General features: G+C 37.9%; 1 protein-coding gene and 1 long non-coding RNA gene across 5 annotated transcripts in view; one reads left to right on the forward strand and one right to left on the reverse strand.

Moving 5' to 3' along the window:
* Npsr1 (neuropeptide S receptor 1) overlaps positions 1-17,007 on the forward strand; it is a 203,064-nt gene that overhangs the window by 145,465 nt on the left and 40,592 nt on the right. The window contains exon 3 of one of the 2 annotated variants that reach the window (XM_021172302.3): positions 15,563-15,666. The exons of the other annotated variant lie outside the window; for it this stretch is intronic. Coding sequence (XP_021027961.1) covers positions 15,563-15,666 — 104 coding nt within the window. The remainder of the gene's footprint in view (positions 1-15,562; positions 15,667-17,007) is intronic. 2 annotated transcript variants of the gene reach the window in all.
* The window catches only part of LOC115031937 (uncharacterized), a 57,073-nt gene continuing 52,988 nt past the window's right edge, over positions 12,923-17,007 (reverse strand). For 2 of the 3 annotated variants that reach the window (XR_003837581.2, XR_015048916.1), the window contains 2 exons: positions 15,637-15,786; positions 12,923-15,374 (listed from right to left, as the gene is read on the reverse strand). This is a non-coding gene — a long non-coding RNA (uncharacterized LOC115031937). The remainder of the gene's footprint in view (positions 15,375-15,636; positions 15,787-17,007) is intronic. The other variant, XR_015048917.1, reaches the window with a different exon arrangement.

Raw genomic sequence — 17,007 nt, forward strand, 5'->3', positions numbered from 1 at the left:
GCTGGAGAGATAGACCAGCGTTCAGAGCACTTGCTGTTCTTGCAAAAAATCAGAGTTCAGTACCCAGCACCACTTATAACTATAGCTGAAGAGATTTTTCCAAGTTCTCTTCTGGCCTACACACAAACACACACACACACACACACACACTCACATTCACACTAATAAACAGAGAGACACACAGAGAGAAAGACAGAGACAGAGACAGAGACAGAGAAAGACAGAGAGAGATGCAGAGGGAGGGGAGGGGGAAAGGGTGGGAGAGATATGAAGAGGCAGAGAGGCATACACATAAAAATATATAAACAAAGGCTTATAAAAACTGGTGATATAAAATACACAGTGTTATTTAATCCATAGTCCTATGCCAACATCAGTTTCCAGGTTTATATTATTATATTAAGGTTTCTAGTGTTGAGGGCCTTGCAGTGCTATTTTTCCACTTCCTCCAAATTCCATGTATATTAAAGTGTGTGGTTGTACAAACATGTGCAGATGTGCAGAGTCCAGTAGAGTATGTTTATGGACCTGAGCTGAAGTTATAGTCATTCTGAGGCACATGATACGGATACGGAGAGGACTATGGTCCTCTTCAAGATCAATACCAACTGCCATCTCTCTATTCCCCTCCCCATTTTTCACTTCTAAAATGACTTTAAAACAAAAATTGGTTTAACACCTGGTAAATAAATATAATAAATATGAAACCATTTGAGGAAAGAGGGATGCCAGGTAACAGTAGTCATTTTAATAGATAGAGGATATCTATTGACCTGGAAATATGAGAAAAACTTTAAAATACCACAAGATTAATTTCAAGAATCATCTTTTGGCTTTGAGAAGCCAAAGTAAAAATTAAGCCACTATTAGGGCAGGCTCCATGCCCAGAAGTAATTGGCTGACACAAGAGAAACTCAGTATTTTAGTAGATTTTTTTTTCATTTTGCTTTATTTGAGCTTGTGTGTGTGGGGGGGAGGGATATTGGTCTTTTCCTTCTTTATTTTGATTTTCATTTTTCATGTTTTGTGGGTTTTTTCTGTATTCTTCTTGGAGTGTTTTTTTGTTTTGAGATAGAGAGAAAGAGAGAGAGGGAGAGGAGAAGGGAGAGGGAAAGGGAAAGGGGGAAAGGAAATAGGGAGAGAGGAATTTGGAAGATAGGAAATCCAAGAAGAAAACACCTGAATTAACTTGAGATTTGAGCTAGAAAACACCATCAACTTGTAGATTGCAACTTGTAGATTGCATCTTTGGTGTCACACATCAAATATTTACATTATTACTCATAACAATAGCACAATTGTGGTTGTGAAATAATGAAAACTAATTTTATGGTTAGGATCATCACAACATGATGTACTGTATTAAAGGGTCACAACATCAGAAAGGCTGAGAAACACTGTTCTACCAATCACACATATAGTTAAAACTAAATTTTTACCTACATAAAAAATAAAGTTGGTTTGAATATTCTTATTCAATCTAAGTAAATATTAAAAGAAACTTGAAAGTAGTTCGAAACTAATTCCTCAGAATAAAACTCAATGGGAAAAACAGAGAAGGAAGAGAGGAAAGAAAAAAAAAAACAAGGAGCGAGATAAGGAAAGAAAAACAACCGAAGGACAATGAGCCAACATCAATGAATAGACTCAGTCATACACTGAAAATTCATAAGTAACCTAAAGCAGTATAATTATTTTAATGAATCCAGCAAAGCTAAATCAAAGTGCTGGAAAACATAAATAGAAAGCCTGAAGTCAGTCAGCAGAGAAGAGAAGCTCAGCACACAAAGGAAGAAAGGCAAGACTTGTACCGGCATCTAGTCAGGAACTGTTCAAAACCAAGGACCAAGCAGCATTTTTAATGCTGAGTGAAGAGGAAAGGATCACTCAGATGTCCATGTTTGGCCAAAGTATACATTGTACACCAAGGTGATTTAAAGCTGATTTTAAGATTTTTTTTTAAAGCAAAAACAAAGTGGGAAGCATTCCAGCAAGGATGTATTTGAAAGCATGTTAAAGGGGAAGAGACTAATAGCTCAGCAGTCAAGACCTCAAACTGTTCTTGCAGAGAAGCTAAGTTTCGTCCCAGCATCCATGAAGGTGGCTCAGTCATCCATAACTCTCATTCCAGGAGATCCAGCAATCTTCTGGGACCCACACTCACATGCATACACCACACATACACAGATATACTCTCATATACATACTTAACAACAAAAAACAAAGTTAAATAATAAATGTTATATGGGTCACTGATGGCATGAGAGCGACCCCAGACCACACATAAAGAGCTCTGAAAAGAGCAAAATGGAAGAATAATTCTAAAATGCAATTAGATTTATTTTGAAATATGTTTGTTAATTTGGGAGGAATTTTATACAGTCTATTTTCATCTGTATCCATATTCTCCACCTTCACATCCCAACCCATTTAGCCTTGAGATTTATTAATTTGTGTTTTGTTTTGTTTTTCCATTGAACACAGTTTGTGTTGTCCAACTACCTTTCTGTGTGGGGCCAGCCATGAAAATCTATAAACCGGAAATAAGACTATTAAAGAAAACTGTCTCTCACTCAAGTTATCACATTGTTAATAGTCCCCCAGCTAAAGTGGGAATTCGTGATGAACTTCCCTAGTCTCTCCATGCTGAGGTTTTTGTCTGGCTTGAGTTGCAGGAGTCTTTTGCATGCTATCATGGCAGGTCTTATGGATGCTGTCATGACTGCTTGTTATGCAATGTCCCTGCTGTGTCTGAGAAACCACTGTTTCTCTAGAGTTACCGCGTACTTCTATATCTTAAAATCTTGCCATCCCATCTTCTGAGACTTGGGTGCAGGATAGTTGTACTCCATTACTCTATAGTCTTTTATCCTCTTCCTGCTACACTTAAGGGTCTCTGTGTTAATTAACTTATCCTTCAAGTAGGTTCCGTGATAAAAGCTACAAGATGCACTGAAGTACAGCTAAAGCAATAAGTCATTAATTGTTATTCCAATACTAGTTCCATTTAGCAAAATAACAGTAGTAAATTCTCCCTTAGGTCCTGTGATCTATCAAAGCCACAGGTTCTTGGCTCTTTTCATGTCAGATGTGGATTCCATCACACAACACAGGCCTTAGATCCAATAAGAAAGTGAGTGGTAACTTTTACAACATTTGTGTCTTAGTTGTACCGGTTGGCATATCATAGGCCAGCAGTAACTAGGACTTGTTCACAGGTGAGATTGAAAATCAGTTTTTACTCTAGCAGCATACATAGCACCTTCATGAACCATGAAATCATCCCAGTAGTGATGAATCTTCCAGGAGAGTACCAGATTGATATTTCCGTGGTCTATGATTCAAGTTTGTGGTGTTTTCAGAAAGAGGGACAGAGTCAAGTACAGAAATAACCAAGAATATTAAAAATAGCCTCTAGTACCTGAGTTTCTTGTTTATGGAACCTCTTTTTCTAACAACTCAAACACATGCAATTCTTATTGGTACTGTTTTTTTTTTTATTTGCCAGCATGTGGTGTTTATAGGGTACTGTCCCTACAATCTAAGGTAGCTACATTTAAACCATTTTAATAGACTGGTGTATAGCCTGCCCTCCCACCCCTCATCCAAATTTAACCTGTACTTTTGTATCAGTATGTTCTATCTTCTCTACCTTGAAAGCATCCCCATTCTGAGTACCCTTACTAATATCCTAGTCTCTGTGACTTTCAAAATACAACATATGTATTCTGAATATTCAAAGCTATATATCTATACCTATGTGATTTTTGGAAACAAAGACAATCTTTAAAAACATGTTCTTGTTAAATTGCATGACTACATGTAGAAAAGTAATAATAGTCTTCTCAACCTGCACAAAAGTGAACTTCAACTATCAAGAACATTAGCATACAACCTGAAATCTTGAATAGGATAGAGAACTAAACAGGGAATACACTTGAACTTATTATAGACACAGGAAAGGGACTTTCTAAACAGGACCACAATAGCAGCGACATTAAGACTACCAGCTGACATATAGGATTACATGAAACAGAAAGGCTACTGTATATCAAAGGACATTATCACTTTAGTGAAGAGGCAGCCTACAGAATGGGAAAAATCTTTACCAGCTCTGAATCTGAGAGAGAATTACTGTATACAATAGACAAAGATTCAATAAAAAGAACCCTTAACATCTTAATAAACATTCCAATTTAAAAAGGGACATGGATCTGCAACCCTATTGTTGGAACAACATGATGTACTAACCAGAACCCCGGAGCTCTTGTCTCTAGCTGCATATGTATCGAAAGATGGCCTAGTCGGCCATCAATGGAAAGAGAGGCCCATTGGACTTGCAAACTTTATATGCCCCAATATAGGGGAATGCCAGGGCCAAAAGAATGGGAATGGGTGGGTAGGGAAGTGGGGGGCGCTATGGGGGACTTTTGGGATAGCATTGGAAATGTAATTGAGGAAAATATGTAATAAAAATATATATAAAAAAAAAAGGGGGACATGGAACCAAGCAATATTGGCTTCATAAAGAGTTTAGAAGTGTCTCCACTTTTCTATTTAGGAATAATTTGAGGAAATTAGTGTTAACTCGATTTTGAAAGTCTTGTAAAATTCTGTAATGTATCCATCTAGTCTAGACTTGGTTTACATGGGAAAGTTTTCAAATTGTTCTTTTATCTCATTCTTTGTTATTAGTCTACTTAAACTCTTTACTTTATCTTGATTTAATCAATCATATTTACAAAATCACTCATCTTTCTTATATTTTCCAGTTTAGTGGCATATAGGTTATGTCTTCATAACAGTCTAAATTGTCTCAGCATACTGTCTCCCTTTTCATCTCAGATCTTATTAATTTGGACCTTCTGCTTTTCTTCTTTTTTTTTAGATTATCATTTTTGTATTAGATATTTTCTTTATTTACATTTCAAATGTTATCCCCTTTCCGAGTTTTCCCTCAGAAAATCCCCTATCCCCACCTTCCCCCTATTCCCCCACCTACCCACTCCCATTCCTGGTCCTGGCATTCCCCTATACTGGAGCATAGAACCTTCACAGGACCAAGGGCCTCTCCTCCCACTGATGACCAACTAGGTCATCCTCTGCTACATATATAGCTAGAGCCACAAGTTCCACCATGAGTTTTCTTTGGTTGGTTCCAAGGAGCTCTGGAGCCCAAGGTCCTCAATGAAGGAGCCAGAGAAATACCCAGGGAGCTGAAGGGGACTAAAGCCCCATAGGAGGAACATCAATATGAACTAACCATCTCCTTTTCTTTGGGGTTGATTTTTCTTTCCCCTCTATCATTTGATTAATTTTCCTAAAAATTTGTCATTTTTGTTAATCTCAAGGAACCAACTCCTCATTTTATTCAATCTTTGTATTGTTTTTAATTTCAATCTTATACATTTTGGCTTTGACTTTTATTAGCTCTTCTTATCTACTCTTTTTTGTGTGTATTGTTTGTTCTTTTTTCCTGAGGCATACAGATATAACATTAAATTATTAATGTGAGATTTTACAGTTTTTAAAATGTAGACAGTACTAAAAACTTTCCTGTTAAGACTGAGAGCCATTTATATGTCTCTTAGATTTTGGAAGATTGTGTTTTTAGTTTATTTCATTCATAGGAATTCTCTCTGTTTTGTTCATGATTCCTTGCTTGCTCCAATCTTCAGTAAGGTGTGTATTGCTTTGTTTCCATGATCTTGTGTACTTTTTGTTGTTTTATTGTTGACAACCACTTTTATTCCTTTGTGGTCAAATAGTGTGCACAGTGCTATTTCATTCTTCCTAAATTTCTTAAGATTTGGTTTGTATCCTAAGATGTGGCCAATTTTGAAGAAAATTCCATAGTTTGGAGGAAAAAATTGATTTTTCTTTTGTTGGATGGAATGTTCTAAAAATGTCTGCTAGATCCTTTTGATTTATGATGTCATTTAGTTTCAAAGTTTCTCTGTTTGCTGGATGACTTGTCTAGTGATGGACTATTAAAGTCAGTTATTATCATTGTGTTGGGATCAATCTGAGATTTTATATCTAATAGTGCTTTTACAAAATTGGGTACTCTTGAGTTTAGTGCATATATATTTATATTTACCTATTAACGACATCATTTATCCCTAACATAAATGTATATTTATAACATCCTCTGAGTAGTTTTTTTTAATGAGTATGAAATGTCCTTCCTTATCCCTTCTTATTAGTGTTGCTTTAAAGTTTATTTTGACTCATGTTAGAATAGCTATAACTGCTTGTTTCTTTAAATCTGTTTGCATGTATGCTTTGTCCATCCTTTTACCCTAGGGTGGTATCTATTGTTAATGTTGAGGTGTGTTTTTGGAAGCAGCAAAAAGATGGATCCTGTTTTCTAATATAGTGCTTGGTATTATAATTTGACCTGGCATCTCTGGTATTTTGGAACTTGTAGAATATACATCCAAGCCCTGTTGCTTTCAAAGTTTCCACTGAAAAGTTAAATGTTATTCTGACAAGACTACCTTTATGTGAGATCCATTCCTGCTTTATTGAGGCTTTCAGTGCCCTTTCTTTGTCTATGCCTTTGGTCTTTGTAGTAGGAGGCATGCGAGTTTCTCTTCTCCTGTCTGATAGTCTCTATACCCTTTGTACCTTAATAGGCATTTCTCCCTTAGATTTCAGACATTTTTCTCATAATTCTTTTAAAAATATTTTTCTGTGCCCTTAACCTAGGTTTCTTTCTTTCTTTCTTTTTTTGCTTCTATACCTATTCATAGGCTTTTTTTTCCTTGCCCAGAGTCCCAGAATTTCTAAGTGTTCCATTCCTGCTGTTTTCTTAAGATTTTAACATTTCCTTTAACTTCTATTTTATCTTTTCTTTAGGACCTGATATTCTCCTTCTACTTAGTTAATCTGTTGGCAAGACTTTCCTATAAGCTGTTCCTATGACTTTTGAGCTTTTCATTTCAGCATTTATTTCATTTTAGCTTTTATTTAAAAGGGTATCTCTCTTTAAATTTTATTTTTATGCCTTAGATAGTTTTCCCTCTTTGATTCAAGTGTTTGTGTCTTCATGGTCTTCATTCAGCCATCTGTTCATATCTTCTCTGAACCTAGAACTTGAACATATAACTGCTATGTTGAAATTTGTTTTGTGCATGAACTAAATTGGTTTTCTCAGGGGGTGGGTATTACAATGGGGTATTGATTTCTAGAGGAAATACATTGCTTTGTTCATTCCTGTTGTTATGGTTTTGAGATAGAACATAGGCATCTGGAGTTAGGCTATTGGTAGTGTTTTGATCTGGCTATCTTGCCTTTGTTGAGTAGTTGCTTAAATGACAACTGTAAAAGGTAACTTTATAATAAAGTTATAACTGTGTGTTTTATAATATATGTAAAACCTACATACCTAAACAGTAGCAAAAATTTTGAGTAACTTATCCATAGCAGACTGAATGTTATAGAAAAAAATGTACAATATTTGATGAGAGTAAACAATGAAAAATCAAAGTTATACAATATAAACATTAAATTAATATCAAACAAAATAGAGATGAAAAGAATCTAGCAGGAAAAAAATAAAATAAAATATTCATTATCACAAGAAGAAATATAAGACAGGAGATGTACAAAAACTAAGAAAATGCAAATAGCAGATTTCAGTGCAACTACATTAATGATAGAATTGAATATAAATTGTCTGGTGCCCCAGGAAAGCCCAAACTCATTAATGTTCTGTCTTAATGAGTTTACCCTCTGGCATTCTCAGAATGAATTTAAGGTGCTACCATTTAGCAGTGAAGCCCATGGAAAAAATAGTAAAAAAAAAAAAAAAAAACCCTTATTATCACTTACTAAATCCTTATTTCCCCACATAAAGTTGATCTCAGCCTACATCCTTTTGCACAGCTTTAATCTGCTCTCAAGCACGAGACCAATTATCTGTCTCTCAGATTTTCACACAGCTCTCCAACTGGTGCAATGTCAATTTCATTAGATGACCCACAAAACTGATCCTTTTCTCGATAATGAAATACATCTGTCTATAACACATTCCAAGACACAAAGTTTATTATCTCTGCTGCTTAAAGGAAAATGGGGTTCTCTCCTATAGCACCATTCCTGTCACTTCCTAACTCCTATTTTAGGTGTCTGAAACAGCAAACTGATATACTATGCATAGATGCCATGTCATTTCTCTCTTACTCTCTCATTCCTTTCCTCATTCGGCCACCATCCCTCATGATCCTTCTACCTGTCCTTTGTACTTTGGGTTTGACGAAACTGTGGCATCACTCTCTCCTTGCCCCCACACTACCCAAAACCATGCTTCACATTAGAACCCACATTGACATTTACAAGATTCCCTTAAAGAAGCAAATATGCCCTGTGCACTCTGCTGTGGTTTTCTACACATCACTACTTTCTAGTATCTTTTATGTAATGAATTGTAGGGAACAGGGACATTCTATGCATGTGATTAGGCCTTTAAAAGCATACCCTTTGTTCCCAGGCTCCTATTAATTACCTCTTAGGGGCTTTTATTTGCAGTGTGCTCAATTACTAAGGTAACTAAATAGCATTTTACTGATCAGAGCTAGTATCATTTGCTTAATAGCAACTAGCAAATGCTCTCATATACATGGCTATTGCACTACTAGAAATAGGCTTATTTAATACTAACCTCCGGGGAGAAACAGATTTTACCAGAATACACTATAATTGTTCATATAGCCATTTAGATCTAATGAAGCATCAGTATTTTTCCCACTATTTTTCAATTAAGAAAAAAATGAACCAATAGAGAATATCCCAACAAGACCACCATCCATTCCATTCATTTCATTGATTCATTCCTCCCAGTCAAAGCTCAGTTTTAGTCTTGTTTGATTGTTTATAGCTCACAATTCTCAGGCTCTTTATAAACCTGCCCTGATCAGTAATAATTGTTGTCATAGAACCATTTCAAGGGAAGATGGCTCCGTGGGTAAATCCACTCACTGAACAATCACAAGAACCTGACTTTAGACCACAAGAACAGATAGATATGGCTATGTAATCCCAGCATTGTGGGGAATAGAGACAAGAGGGTTCTTGGGGCTGGCTAGTTAGCCAATCAAATGGCAAGCTTAGGTAACTCAGTTAGATACCTTTCTCAAGGAAATAGAGAGTGAATAAGGGGGATACCTGATGTCCTCCTCTGGTTTTTGTAGGCACATGCATTTGCACACATATGTGTTCATTCACCACACATTCATATAACACACACACACACACACACACACACGGAGAGAGAAATGATGGAAGGAAGGAAGGAAGGAAGGAAGGAAGGAAGGAAGGAAGGAAGGAAGGAAGGGAGGGAGGGAGGGAGGGAGGGGAAGAAGGAAGGAAAACGAGAGAAAATAGAACTGAAAAGAGAAGGAAAGAAACAGGGTGTCTCTCACAGTCCAGAACTGCCACAGGGTTTACTTTCTTCCAGATTTCACGATTTTTTGTGTCATTCCTGAGTACTTATCTTTGATACCTCTTATTGTTGTTACCTAAAGAGAAACAAAATGGCAGACAAAGAGACAGGCATAAGACTTGGAGGCTCCCTGTTTGGCCACTGGGAGTGAAGTTAACTGAGGCCATTCCTCTTCTTGGTTCTATGATCTTTCTGAGCCTTCCCAAAACCAGAAAGGGGGATCTAATCACATGATGTTCATTCCAAAGAATGCTATCTCATTCTTTCAGGTAATTCTTTAATCTATATTTCATGGATGGCTTCAGTAGTCCATTCTGGAACTCTTCAAGGACAGCTGCTTCTCAGCTGTGAGCTGCATGATTCAAACTATGAGTTCTGTGTTCCTGAGCCCAATTTTCACTCCATGCACTAGATCATCTCTAATCACTAACCATGTTATGTACCTACACTTAAGAAATCTGAAAGCCCCAGTGGGTGGTACTGATGCAGCTCAGGGGCTAGCAAAGGTAAAAGGTCAAAGAAGGTAATCATGGCCCTTAGATAGCTTTGCCATTTGGGGAAGAGACAGCTGCTCTTGCAGGACAGAAGGTGTGCCCAATAGCAATTTAATATAGAGTAACTATTTGCTCTCAAGAAATGTTTCTTCTGAGAAAAAGTACTTGAAGAGTCCATATTCCCCATCAGAGAGGTCATCATCCAGAAAACAAAAGAATAAAAAATAAAATAAAATGTGAAGCAAAAATAAACTGAACAAGAATAAATACTCTATCTGGAAAAAGCTGTTCCCAAAAGCTGTGACTTATTAATCAGAGCCCAGTGAAAGAGCTAAGATGCCTCAGTGTGATTTATTGGCCAAGGAAACCCCAAAAGTTCTCCAAACAATACAGGACTCTTGCCTTTCCTTCTAAAAGATGATTTATTTATGTGGATAAGTGTTTTGCATACATGCATGTGTACCATGTGTGTTCCAGATGCAGACAGAAAGTAGAATTGCAGACAGCTGTAAGCCAGTCATCCCATGGGTGCTTGGAAATAAGACTGGTTCCTCTGCAAGAGAGGCAAGTGCTTTGAAAAGTGAGCCATCTCTCCATATCCTTGGCACTACTTTTGGTGCTCCACCAAACTAGATGCTGAGACCTTTTGTTGAAGACACCACAAACCTCAGGTTTGTAATACAGGAAAAACAAGCTAAAATAGAGCCAGAATTGTCTTCCTTCATACCAGCTTGCACCTTTATAATCCCAGAAGGTGCTATCCAGGTTTCTGGTGGAGGGGTTGGGGTAGAATTGTTCTCAATTGCCTTATTCAGCTGCTACACATATGAGCTGTGAGACCAATCTGCTATATTAAGATGAGTCCACTTGTGTGATAGTAGCCCTGAAGTTATAGAGATAACAAATTGCTCTTTTATTTGATTTGAGTTACTGGAAACCTGGTCAATAACCCATAGCAGGGGAGACCATGGGCCCTGAGAAGAACCAACTAGTTCTATTGAGCTAGATTGACACAACATCAAGCTGCCCTCTGAATAGTTGTGTTTGTATTCATTGATAAACTTTAGTCTTTGCCTTAAGAAGAAATACCCTACTTTCCAGTGAACAGTGGTAAACACACAAAAATAAAATCACCATTTCTCGAAAGGCTTTTAGTCGTGGTACTGGAACATCAAAACTTTCAACCTACAAACTGTCCTCCCTACAAAACTTGCTGGGGTGGTGCAGAACTTGTGGGAGTGGCCAACCAATGACTAGTCGAACTTGAGGCCCACACAATGAGATAGTCTGCACCTGACACTAGCTGGAAGGTCAGAAACCAGAGGCAGGACAGCCTAGGGACCCAGGAGAGAACTAATCTTAATGAGAGTCTGTTGTACTCATAGAGTGGTTCCTAGCCCAATTGTCATCAGAGGGGTGTGATCCAGAAACTGATGGGAAAAAATGCAGAGACCCACAGTGAAGCAGTAGGCAGGGCCAGGAGAACTCTGCAGAAAGGGAAGGGCATAGTAGGAGCCAGAGGGGTTGAGGACACCAGGAGAGCATAGCCTACAGAATCAACTAAGCCGGGTCCATCGTGGCTCACAGACACTAAAGTGTCTTTAGGTCTGAGCTAGGTCCTCTGCATATACCTTAGGTTGTATAACTTGGTGTTCTTGTGGGATTCCCAACAATGAGAGAGGAGTTGTCTCTGACTCTTTGAATGTCCTTGGGACTCCTTTCTTTTTCCTGGGTTGCCTCAGCTCATCCAGCCTTATGAGGGTTCTAGTCTTACTGTCTCTTGTTAGGTCATGTTCGGTGAATATTCCTGAAAGCCTTTCTCTTTTTTTTTTTTTTTTTGTCTAGTTTTGTTTGTTTTTAGGGTTTTGTTGTTGATGTTGTTGTTCTGTATGTGTGTTTGTTTTTAAGGGAAACATAAGGAGTGGATCAGGGAATACGGGAGGTAGGGGATGGTCTAGAAGGAATGGAGGGAGGGAAAGTAGAGATGTAATGTATGAAAGAAAAATTAAAAAAAAAACAAACAAAACATCATGATTGCACACTGTGCTGAGTATTTGTAGTGAATGTGTTCTCAGCCCTAAAAAAAAGACATGTATACCACCCTACCTAAGGTTCACGGAACATTGCAGAAGAGGAGTTGGAAAGAATGAAAAATAAGGAGAAATATAGTGAGAGGATTGGTTTCTTTAAAAAAACACACACAGAGAAATATTGTGGGGATATGATTTTGTTTTAAATCCTAGGTGGGGCTGCTTCAGATTGTCCACAGCAGCTGACCAATTTCTCCAAAGGGGCATGATTTTGCCACTGGCTTGTGTGATGTTTTAAATTCTGGGACTTTTCAAAGGGTATATAAATGTTAGGGCCCCGAGGGGTGGATTGTTGGCTGTTGGTTGGTTGCTGTTGGTCAGTTTTTTAAGTAGTCCTGCTCAGAAAAGAAATAATAATAATAATAATAATTAATAATAATAGAAGAAGAAAAAGAAGAAGAAGAAGAAGAAGAAGAAGAAGAAGAAGAAGAAGAGGAAGAGGAAGAGGAAGAGGAAGAGGAAGAGGAAGAGGAAGAAGAGGAAGAGGAAGAGGAAGAGGAAGAAGAAGAAGAAGAAGAAGAAGAGGAAGAGGAAGAGGAAGAGGAAGAGGAAGAAGAAGAAAGAAGAAGAAGAAGAAGAAGAAGAAGAAGAAGAAGAAGAAGAAGAAGGAAGAAGAAGAAGAAGAAGAAGAAGAAGAAGAAGAAGAAAGAAGAAGAAGAAGAAGAAGAAGAAGAAGAAGAAGAAGAAGAAGAAGAAGAAGAAGAAGAAGAAGAAGAAGAAGAAGAAGAAGAAGAAGAAGAAGAAGAAGAAGAAATAATTGAATATTCTGACTGCGAAGATCAAGCCTGTCCCAAGGAATCCAATGCTCCTACTCAACAGGGAGTAGTCTACCGACAATCTCACCTCCGTCCCCCTCTACCCTTCTCTCTCTCCTATCTAGTGTTAGGGTGGAAAGGAGAGTGGAAAAGGCTGGAAGAAAACAAGAATCCACAAAGTAGCAAAAGACTGGCTACAGAGAAAGGCTGGGAGGTAACTCCTTCTGAGCAAAACAACCCCATTCCAAACAGTGTCACAGCAACTGTCTGTGTTGTGATGTAAGAAGAAATGCTGCCAAGATTCAAGAAAACGGGACCCTTGTACACCTCTGGTGGAAATATAAATTAGTTCCACTACTATGAAAATCAGCATGGACATTCCTCATAATGATAAATGAGATAATTGGCTTTAAAGGTCAACTTATCATAACCTAGAATCACCTGAGAAGGAAGTCTTAAATGAGGATGAATCTAAATCAGATTGGCCTGAGAGCACATCTATGGAGAATTGTATTGATTGTTAATTGAGGTGGGAAGATGGGTCCTGAATGTGGGTAGATCCTTTTCACTGGCTAGGCACTGTAAAAATGGAGAATGCCAGCTGAGCAGAAGTTGCAAGAAAGCAGACATGTGTTCATTCTTTTCTCTCTTTACTATGGATGTCACTAGAGTGGCTGCATGAATTTCTGCCTTGACATTTACTCAAAGATGGGACATAACTTGGAGCTGGAGGTAAATCAGACCTTCCTCCCTAAGTTTGTCAGGATGTTTTATCACAATTGAAATGAAACTAGAACACACACACACACCATATAACACAGGTTTGCCAGTCCAAAGTATATGAATCAAAGTCAGTATAGCAACAGCCTTAGTGTCTATCAGCTGAGAAATGGGTTTTTACACTGTGGTGCATATACATATTATATATGCCAGTATAGATTTATCCATAAAAAACCAAACTATCATCTGTACAAATACATATAGGTCCAGATATAGTTGTGTTAAGTAAAATAAACCAGACACAGAAAGAAAAATACATTTTCTCTTATATATTATGTCTATATTTGAGTGGGGCATAAGAATATAATGATTAGTTAAAGGAGGTATTTTAAAATGCAAATAAATTTCATAGAGATATGTAACAAGAGATAACATAAATATTTTTAAAGCATGGTAGATACAAGTCTGAAAATAAGATGTTGAGACCCATTATTTTAAACAGCACATATATTTGAATAAAAATGAACAAGGCCTGAGTGTAGCTTATGTTAGAGCACATTTCTAGAATTTGTGATCCTGAGTTTAAGTCACAATACTATAATAAGCATTTCATCACTTTTAGATAAAGAGCTACTGATGCAGGAAAACTCAACGTAGTAAAATTGATGCTGTAAATAATGTATTAATAAGTGTGCACAGAAATGATAAATTACACAAAAAGTGTAGCTAAAGGAGTGTTCCTTTCAATAGGCATGAGAGATAATAATGTAGTAGCCAGGCATTTAAGAAACTGTAAGGATATTTTGTACAATTGAAGTGTAGAGGTATAAGAAAGTTGCTGCTAGTGTTTCTTCGCCAAGACTGACTTCTCCTTAGGCTCCATTCCTAAAACAAAATGATATAAGCCTGACTTATCACCAGCTATTAGGCTCATCACTGAATCAACATCTGCTCAGGGTCACAACCACCACCAGGTCCTTGTCTGCCATTAGGCTCCCTGTGTTCGTATCAAACAAAGCATAATCTGTCAGGTGAGCAAGATGAACCTGGGTAACAACTATGTGAAAGGAGCAATTTGGGTACACTTAAATAATTATGGGAGTATCCCTGCTGTGTCAATCTCCCATCTGCCCAAGTGGGCAGTACAGCCTCTGTTTACATTGTATAAAAAGAGGGTCCTGGGCAGGAAGAGACTTAAGAATAACAGTATGTGGAATGCATGAGTCTAAGGCCTATATAACCTGGTAAGACTTTCTGTTCAATGCCAACTCCTCTGAACATTAGCCAGAGCTGGATGCACACTATTATTAAAGAGCTTTTTCTTAACTAACCTCTAAGTGTATGGAGCGATTTCTCACTGGGAAGCTATATTAATTCTACAACACTAAAGCAATAAATGGATGCTGAGAGAAAAGGTTCTCTCCAGGAATAAGACCTCTAATAGTTTATCAATTGTGTGTGTGTGTGTGTGTGCGTGTGTGTGTGTCTGTGTGTGTGTTTAAAATAATAAAAAATTTTAAAAAGGCCATGAATTTTGCAGGTAGGGAACATGAAGGGAGTTGGAACTCGGTGGGGGGAGGGAAAATTATGTAAGTACGGTATTCACATATGAAATTCTCAAAAACACAAAATTTAAGTAAAAAGCAAGTGTTCCTTGAGACAAACCAAGATTCAAAACTTCCAGTAGTCTGGCTTCGCCCATGTTAGGCAAGCAATAAGATGGTAGCTGACACAGTGTGGGACAGATGAATTACCCAAGCATTTCCGGCCTTCAGCTTTGTCTTCTTTCGTCTTCTCACAGTACTTGCTTTACTCTAGCAAGCCCTCTCCTGGGACCATCGCTTCCTCCTCGTCATAGCCGAAATCCTCTCTAGGCAAAAAAAAAAAAAAAAAAAAAGCTCTGACACTTAAAGACAAGCAACTCCTTTCACACCTCACTTTTCCTCCACAGCCATCTGCTAAGCTAAGAGAAAACAAAACCAACCCAGGGATTTGTTTTCACGGTGAGGTATCCGTGGATTTGGGCGAGATTAAAACTAAACATCGTGTCTTTGTTAGACTCCTTCACGGGCCTGATCAACATCCTGACAGACATTATTTGGCGATTCACGGGAGACTTCATGGCCCCTGACCTGGTCTGCAGAGTCGTCCGCTACTTGCAGGTATGGAACTCGTCTCGCAGTGTGATGAGCTACACTAAAGTCGACACCAGTTCTGGGAATTACAGGGAAATAAATACTGAACCGTTGCTCCTGCACAATCAGACACTCCTTTCTTCCTAGCTGAAAAGACAAGCAAATTTTCTATAATTTCAGAAAATGAGTCTTTCTTTTGCTACAAGTGATACATTTGCAAAGCAACAATTAAGCAAATAACAGGTACAGCATTGAGTGGAATCGGTGGTATGTAGTGACACTTTCGACATCTTATAGCTAAATTGTGCCCACAACTTTTGTCAATACTTGCTGTTTTACTCCCTCAGTCTCTTCTCGTAGAAAAAATATTGACAAGCTCCCCATTAACAGTGACTCCTAATTAATGCATTTCTCTTCTTGTGCAGTTTTCTAGTCTAAATGATGCCAGCTTTACAGATGGACAACATCATATCTGAAAAACACTGCCCTCTTAGAGTCCCCTGGCTAGGGATTCAGAATATCTGTATTCATATTCAGAAGTAAGATTATGGTTTCATCCATTGTATTGCCTTCAGGTCCTAGTAACATTTTTTTATTGTTGGGAAACAAATGAGAATAGTTGTGATGTTAATGTCCTTTGTGCTATGAATATGACTTTAAAAGGAGTCATTGCAGAGGGATGGTCTTTTCTTACAGTGAATCTGTTACACATCCCTGGAGCATGCCAGGGGTGCAGTCATTAATATGCAATACTTACATGACAAATGTCTTACACCTACTTGTTGAGAATACTGCTGTATACACAGTTGATTTTAATTATTCATTATTTCAGTAATGGATTATTGAAGTGCAAGTTATAACTAGACTCAGTTGCCTAAAACAATATGTATTTATCCTTTCATGGTGTTTATTAGTCAAAAATTCAGGATGGTTTGGTTGGGATAGATACAGGCTAGCCATTAGGTTCCATCATATGATTCATGGCAGTGGGCCATTGGTGGGCCGATTGGGAAACAGATAGTTCACTTCGATGGCCATTGTGTGATCAGAGCAGAATACTCACTGTCTCACCAATGGGCCTCTCCATAGATGCTCGATAGCATCCTCACAGATACAACTAGACTTTCCAAAAACAATCTGTCATGGTAACCAAGGTAAAAATACCAATGTATTTCATAAAACAGTCTCAGTAGTTACACACCATGGCCTCTACATTTTTCTTTTAGGAGACATAGGTCAATGCTGACACAGTATGGGGAAGAAGGGAACCTCTAGAGAGACTAAAAGCAAGAGAGAGAGATAAATGGGACCTGTTGGAGGTTGGCCACTACGTATACCATCACACTTCCCAAAATCACAGTTATAATC

This window comes from Mus caroli, unplaced genomic scaffold (genome assembly GCF_978045245.1).
Source record: "Mus caroli unplaced genomic scaffold, Mus_caroli_1 scaffold_11, whole genome shotgun sequence".
NCBI lineage: Eukaryota > Metazoa > Chordata > Mammalia > Rodentia > Muridae > Mus > Mus caroli.